The sequence below is a fragment of the Bufo bufo genome, chromosome 8, assembly GCF_905171765.1.
Source record: "Bufo bufo chromosome 8, aBufBuf1.1, whole genome shotgun sequence".
In the NCBI taxonomy this organism is placed as follows: Eukaryota; Metazoa; Chordata; class Amphibia; order Anura; family Bufonidae; genus Bufo; species Bufo bufo.
In genome coordinates this window covers 104,684,790-104,693,099 of record NC_053396.1, presented here as the reverse complement: position 1 = coordinate 104,693,099, position 8,310 = coordinate 104,684,790, and the positions used below count along the sequence as shown (strand labels likewise).

The following is an 8,310-nucleotide window of genomic DNA, read 5'->3' as shown; positions in this document are numbered from 1 at the left end:
GATAGATAGATAGATAGATATGAGAGGGAGATAGATAGATAGATAGATAGATAGATAGATAGATAGATAGATAGATAGATAGATAGATAGATAGATAAAGGGTAGATAGATAGATAGATAGATAGATAGATAGATAGATAGATAGATAGATAAAGGATATATAGATAGATAGATAATAAAGGATAGATAGATAATAAAGGATATATAGATAGATAGATAGATAGATAGATAGATAGATAGCAATTTAACCTGTTTCTCTCTGGTGCCTTGATAATCTTTATTCAGTTAGATTTTTGGGGCAAGGCATTGTTATCCCCCTGCACAATCTTTGCCTGTTATTCTATCGTTGGCAGCCATAGCTATGTATTGGAATGTGTCAACATGACATTGAGGATTTCAGCTCTGTTTCTTCACTCTGCTTCTATCTTATCATCTTTATATTTTTTCTATCTCTTTACATTTCCTTTGATGTGCAGCAATGCTTCACCAGCCCGCAGCCGCGACTATGGAGCACCTCCTGCATCTCCACAACTCTTCCTCCAGCAGGATGTCTCACCATCTCTATGACCCATGGGATACCAACACCTCCACCGTCACCACATCTGATCTCTCCCCAGATGAGTCTGTCAGCCCATGGGACATTATCCTTTGTGTAACAGGGACAATCATGGCGTGTGAGAATGCAATAGTGATTGCTATACTCTTCTATACACCCACTCTTCGTGCCCCCATGTTTATACTCATCGGTAGCCTGGCGCTGGCTGATCTCCTGGCTGGTGTGGGACTCATTGTGAATTTCGTAGTTCTATATGTGTTTAATAATGAAGTGGCTACACTAAGTTCTGCTGGGCTGCTCTTAGCCTCTTTCTCTGCCTCTGTCTTTAGCCTTTTAGCTATCACAGTGGACAGATACCTGTCTCTCTACAATGCCCTTACATATCACACAGAAAGAACTCTGACTTTTACTTACTTGATGATACTCCTGTTATGGGCGCTTTGCATCTGTATTGGCTTATTACCCATCATGGGATGGAACTGTGTTAGGGAAGAGTCCTCCTGCAGTGTTCTGAGGCCAGTGACCAAAAACAATGCAGCTGTACTGGCGGTGTCCTTCCTCCTGCTCTTTGCCTTGATGATGCAACTGTACCTGCAGATTTGCAGGATTGCATTCCGCCATGCCCAGCAGATTGCAGTCCAGCACCAATTCATGGCCACATCTCAAGCCTCCAGCACAAGGAAGGGGGTATCAACCTTGTCTCTCATACTGGGCACCTTTGCACTATGCTGGATTCCCTTTGCTGTGTACTCACTAGTTGCTGACTCCAGTTACCCCATGGTATACACCTACTCGCTGGTCCTGCCAGCTGCCTGTAACTCCGTCATCAACCCCATAATTTATGCTTTCAGAAACCCAGACATTCAGAAGTCATTATGGCTTGCTTGCTGTGGTTGTATGCCACCCAGGTTCTTATCTGGAGCTAGAACTTCCAGTGATGTATAGGGACTTGAAGTGATATATGTGGAAACAGACTGTGCCAAACTGGGGAAGAAGATAAAGATGTCAACTGTTGCTTTATTTTTCCAGATGATATCCAATGTATTGCTTTAAACAAGCAGAGAAGCACTTACCATGTTCTGTTGCAACAGGTTATCAGTTGGCCCTTGTCAACATGGTAGACAACTTGGCATTTACTTTTTTGTTTGGAGCCTTTTTTTTGTACACAGTGTCCATAAGGGCATCTCAGCTGAGTAGTCTGGATCTGAAGGAGTTAAAATTGACCCTAATGAGATCCTCCCTCTATAGACCGCATTGACAGAATGTGGTTCACTGCACCCTACACAGGGAACGGTGAGCTTTCTGAATTATCAGTGTTACTGTTCAGACTATTCAATTGAGAGTGACCTGTGGAATATATTTATCTTGGTCCAAGGATGTCCAGTACCTTCTAGTGCAGGGGTAGGCAACCTCCGGCGCTCCAGCTGTTGTGAAACTACAACTCCCAGCATGCATACTTCCTCTACTCTTCTCAGACCTCTCATAGAAGTGAATGGAGCATGCTGGGAATTGTAGTTGGAGTGCCCAAGGTTGCTGACCACTGTTCTAGTGCCATCCTAGCCAGTCTGCTAGTCCAGAAATCACAGTGCTGAAAGAACCTCTTATATCTGGAATTTCCAAAAGCTGATACATCAGATAAGTAGTACATATAATGCCAAAAAGATTAAATACAGCATAGTCAAATTGTTCTTAAGAGAATGGAAATGGACAATGGTCCTGTAAGTGCAGGTTGTTAATGTATTAGTGATACTGTATTCATATCTATAATACTGTATTAGTATGTGTATTAATAGCTGCATAAGGACCGTCCTCTAATCGCTAACACCACTACTATTCATTGCAGCTAGGTATAAATCTACAAGCAAATGTATAACATCCATTTTTAAATTCCCTGTATATAAGTGCCCCAAATGCAACATTTAAAGGGGTTATCCTAACATTAATGTAAAAAAAGAAAGAAAAGAAAAATCATATAGTGCATGACACTTTCCTTCTAACAAATCTAGAACCAGCAGTGTACATCACATGGCTCTTAAAGATCTCCCCATTCATTGCTCCAATTGTTCTGCAGAATTTTCTTCAAGCTGGCATCTCAGGGGCATGTCCTTTCTCAGGGGGTGTGTCCTTTCTCAGGGGGTGTGTCCTTTCTCAGGTGGTGTGTCCTTTCTATATATAACGCTCTACCTTTAACAGTTACCGCTTGCAGAGACAGATTGTTCTGTATCACTGCCTTTGTCCCGCTGGTGGCAGTTGAGGATAGAACTGAGCATGTGTGACCTGCTCGTTCTGCTCAGTAGGAGGACATGCACATTACTATACAGATTGAACATTAGGGGGAGCCATTTTAATCAAGTATAGGTTATACTGTAATTTGCTATTCAGGTTGAATTATATTAAACTAATATTTAATGTTGGGACAACCCCTTTAAGTATGAAGCGTGAGCACTGTGCTTTCTGTAACTAGCTGTTACAGTTCAGATGGTACAAACCCAATGAAAAGGTGCTGCTCTAAGGATTTTAGAGGGCTGGATATTTTGGTGGTCAAAGTGGAAAAGCAGTATAACTGCTGCATATGCACTGCCGCCCCTTGTTGTGTGCCTGTAACATAGTTGCCAATTTTTTTAAACGTTTACATTTTAACCTTTGTTGCTGGTCTATTTGGTGAATCTACAGGCTCACACCATGTTTAGGGTGAATGTTCAGCATACACAGCGGGAAAGTCTCCCAACGTACACGTTTAATGTACCTTTAGGCTTCCAGTTGTCATGTCTTTTTGGCACACTTTGGCCAGTATATAGTGGTTGGTATAACTTTGCCTTAACTGTATTATTATTATAGGCATACTTGATTCCCAAACTTGGTGTGATCCTAGCCTAAGAATGTTAAGTGTATTCCCTTACATTGAACCCATATAGTACCTCATCATTGGGACAATTGGCACAATAAGTAACTATGACGCATGCTCCAGCAGTATAACTTTTAGATTATTGCAAGAGGCGAATGTGGCAAAAGTAAAAAATTCAAGCGGAAGTGCAAATCTACAGTAGTCTAATTATATGGTTCAATCAGCAATTACAAAGCATTGGTCCCTACCATTGGTGACTACTGGTACCAATAATGATCAGTAAGTTTCACCAAGTAGAATGTATCAATGCTGCTGATGAGCGTTTTACTATGATAACACTATAAAAGCATACGCTATGGCAGTTCTTATGCTGGTGATCATATGAGATTAGGGAAATTGCAGAAGTATTACTTGATTTTGCAAAGGTTGGTGGGAAAATTCTTCATTTTTTAGGTGTTCAATGAAATTAACTTTGGCTGTAGCAAGCCATTTCCAATGTAAAGTAAAAGGAATAGGCGAAGAATAAAGTATAAAACAGTTGTTACATTTCAACCAATATTTCATGATGCTTTTTAATTTATTCAATGAGGTTTTCCTATGATAGACTTTTATGACATGACTGTCAAACTAGTGACAATATGTATGCTGTTACCCCCCACAGGTGTTAAGAGAGTGACTGCCTGGCCATTGAACATAGTGGGAGTTACAGTCATTTCCCTATAATGCCTCTTCAGCCCTGTTTTAAATTAGCAATAACATCCTATAGTCTGCAAACCCATTGTTGAATTAGAAAGGTTAGAAACGGATTCAGTAGGGCCTACCTTGTAGATTATCTTTGTCACAAGCAAACTGGGTCTTTGAAAACAAAGCTTGAAATATAGTTACCTATGTTCATGTTAATGATTGTCAGGACAGTACTATTAGGACAATTATTGCTTTAATGGGATGTACACCCCAAAGGTCCTTCTACATGGGCCAAATATTAGGACTATTTTCTGAAACCAAAGTCCGTAGGAATGCTAGTTCCCTATAATTCCAAACTGTAAGTGCGTTGTCAGTCACGCTATGAACAGGCAAAATATCCGAAGAAAGAATGGTTTGTTCAGTCAGCCTGTGTAAAGGGGCATTAAAGAGCACCTTTCACTATGTCTGCAGGCGGCATGTTATAGAGCAGGAGGAGCTGAGCAGAGTGATAAATAGTTTTATGGGAAAGAAATTCAGTAACACTTGTAATTTATACATTTAAGGTCTCATGCACACAACCAAAAAAAATACGGACAGTGCATGGATGTCATGCATTCATATGTCTGTTTCGCAAATTATAGAACATACAATATCCTATTCTTGTCCATATTGCAGAAAAGATTAGTAATTTCTATTCATGGGAGTGAAAAAAATGCATAGTGCACATTGAAGGTGTCTCTATTTTGCAGATCCATAGTTTGTGGACCGCAATACGGACATGGTTGTGTGCATGAGGCTTAAATCTCTGCTAGTTCTAAATTCATTGTACATGGGAAGGTGTTATCAGTGACTGACAGCTTTCACTGTATACACACTTACACAGAGAATGTTATCAATCACTGGTAGCACCTTCCTGTGTACAGCTATCAGTGACTGACAGTTGTCTCTGTATACACACTTACACAGAAAATTGTATCAATCACTGATATCATCTCCCCTGTACAATTATCAATGACTGACATCTATCGCTGTATACACACTTACACAGAGAATGCTATCAATCACTGATATCACCTCCCCCTGTACAATTATCAGTGACTGGCATCTATTTATGTGTACACATTTATACAGAGAGTGCTATCAATCACTGATATCACCTCCCCCTGTACAATTATCAGTGACTGGCATCTATTTATGTGTACACATTTATACAGAGAGTGCTATCAATCACTGATAATCACTGATAGAAGAGATTTAAATGCATAAATTACAAGTTTTACTGATTTACTGATTTCTTTCCCATAAAACTATACATGAATCTGCTCATCTCATCCTGCTCTATAACATGTTACCTACAGATCGCACAGAATTTTGTGGTTCTCTTTAAATGTTCAGTTTGCACTAAAATCCAGGGCTGCGTTTGTTAGATATGGCAGAGATGTTGTTGACTGATCTGTGGTTTTGCATATAGTCAGTCACAAAAGTCATATAGGAGCGTTGCTTAAAGAAGACCTTTCTCTGCTCCTGATATGTTCATTTTAGTACCAACTTGCATTCCCCATGTAATAACAATTCTGAAACATATATCTGTATAACTCCATTTTGCTCCATTCCTCTATTATTCCTGCTAGAAGTTTATAAGTGAACTGTCAGCATTCTGTAACAAAGGTCCCTCTGAGCGTTACCAGTTGGGGGGGGGGGGGGGCCCTGCACAGTCTGGCTGCACTGATTGGACAGTGTCAGACTGTGCAGGGACACACACCCCCAACTGGTAACACCAAGATGGACCTTTATTTCAAACTGCTGGCAGTTTATTCATAACATTGTCGCAGGAATAATAGATGAATCGCACAACAGAGTGATAAGAATAGATGTTTCAGAATGCAAGTAGTAAGTAAAACAGATATGTCAGAAAAGAGGACAGGTCATCTTTAAGCAGTTAGGTTCCATGCTGACACTGAGAACAATAGGGTCTTCAAACTTGATTTCTACATGAAGATGGCTGTGAAGGGTAAAGCTCTGCAAAACCTATGATGAGCTGGAACATTTCTGTTATGTTACATCTGCACTTTTCTAGGATTCTCCTGATATATTAAACATTAATTGATATAATGTTGCCAACATTCCTTTTTTTGTTCCACATAATTAAGACATTTTGAAAAACAAAACAAAAATTTTTACATTTTTATAAAGTAAATATTACGATTTAATCAGAAATAAATAAATTATCCAAAAGAGAACACCCCCCCAAAAAAAGGGTCTAATTAAATTTTAATGACCTCTCTCACCCTTTCTATCAATTACGCCGAAGCCTAAAACCGTCTTTTAACCAGAAATACGTCTCACGTTTGTCAACATTCCTTTTAACATTAGGAAGGAATAATGCTGTTATATACATATAGAGTACAGAAATATGCAGATGTAAAAGATAATACCATTACATATCAATAAAAGCACATCATTTATAAGAAAGATGTCCAAATATATACAAGACCAGAATCTCTCAGAACTTTTACAAATACCGCCAGTTTATAAAGAGGCCTGGTAACAAACTGTGCTGCACTTCTGAAAAATATTGCACTTTGTTAACAACGTATGGCGCCTGTTCAGCACCATGTATAAATGTTTCATTTTTACAGGTTTGCTGGTAATATATACGTGTGTATATATATATATTTATATAAGTATATATATACCAACAATATTGTACAGAATAACCAACTCTCCTTGCTCAATCACTCTCTAATGATGCCGCTGCAGAACCTCTGCTGCAGCCATGTTACAGATGGAGGGTTGTTGAGGAGATAAAATCCTGACTGATTCCTGCTGCCTCGTGGAGAGGAGAGCAGTAGCATAAGCAGCATTCTGTATAATGGGCAGCTGGTGAATGTTCTTTTATTTCCAAACGCAATACAGACTGAAAACAGACCCAAAATACTGACAATAGCAAAGAAAACATAACCACGCTAATGTAGAAGATCTGCATTTAGTGCCAAAGATACTCGGCAAATGGAACGTGCCCTCAAACCAGCACTGATGCCGTGCACATTGTGATGTGCTGGGTGCAGGGCTGGCATCCTCTGCAGCTCCGTATTATTTTTATATGCAAATGTTATCACGAAACCTGAACTTGGCCTTTGGAAAAGATGCCCATTATCAAATCTGCACAGCGATCACCATGAGCACAGCAAGATAAATCATTTATTCTGAGAACAATTCAGAAACCCAGCAGAAAAGGCTTGTTTTAGTATCTAAGGTTCTGCCCTATCTCTCTTTTGCTTTTTACAGCACACAACACATGGTACTGAAGAGGTCATACAGATGTTGGTCTGTAACGTGTCTACATGGTTTTTGTCATTGATGTATAACCTTATGATGTCTCAGGCTCTGGTCATTTGCTTTAAAGGGAACATGTCGTTAGTTTTATGCTGCCCCATCTGCGGGCTTCACAAAGCAGTGACAGACACCCTGATTTCACTAGCGTCTCTGTTATCTGTGAAGATGCTGCCTTTATTGAGAACTGTTTGAAATGTTTGAAGTATTCACAGTATACAGGCTTCCCTTTTAGCATCCAAGAGAGAATGCTGCCAAACAGCGGCTGGGCGGTGTGGGAGCGTGTTTGCCATGAATACATAGGACTCATGCTTGCTTTAAAGGGAACCTATGATAAGACTTAGGGCTCATATAAACAACCGTATGAATGGGTCTGCATGGCTTCTGCAATTTTGCGGAACGGGTGCGGACCCATTCATTTCAATGGGGCTGCGAAAGAATCCGTAGTTCCGTTCCGCGGCCCTGCAAGAAAGATAGAGCATGTTCTATTCTTGGACAAATGCAGAACGCACGCGGCAGGTATCCGTGTTTTGCGGATCTGCAATTTGTGGACCACTACGGCCGTCTGAATGAGTCCTTATGCTTCTGAGGCAGAGTGATGGTAGTGCTGTGAAGGAAAAGTCTGATCTATTCATGACAAACGAGCCTTACTGCAGCCCCTCTACTGTTTGGCAGCTTTCTCCCTTTGCATACTACCAGGGAAAAGGCTGTCAAACAGCAGCAGGAGGGCGGAGGAAGCCTGCATATTATGAATACATGTCCCAACATTTCTACCATGAGTTCTCAGACAAGGTCACAGTACAAACAGCAAGACGTGTTAAAGTCTATAGATACCTGGTAAGCCACTCAAAATATAATTCCAGAGGTACTTGTGTACTTTCCAATTTGTTAT

The 8,310-nt window shown here is 40.1% G+C and overlaps 1 protein-coding gene across 1 annotated transcript; it reads left to right on the top strand.

Annotated features, from left to right (window-relative positions):
- The first annotated feature begins 478 nt into the window (after positions 1 to 478).
- On the top strand, positions 479 to 1,501 carry LOC120977711 (G-protein coupled receptor 12-like). The gene has a single exon (XM_040405778.1). The coding sequence runs from the start codon at positions 479 to 481 to the stop codon at positions 1,499 to 1,501; it is 1,023 nt and encodes a 340-aa protein (XP_040261712.1).
- The last annotated feature ends 6,809 nt before the right edge of the window (positions 1,502 to 8,310 follow it).

Bases quoted from the DNA above. Each gene is read 5' to 3' on its own strand.
- LOC120977711 (XM_040405778.1), top strand. From the start codon at position 479: ATGCTTCACCAGCCCGCAGCCGCGACTATGGAGCACCTCCTGCATCTC.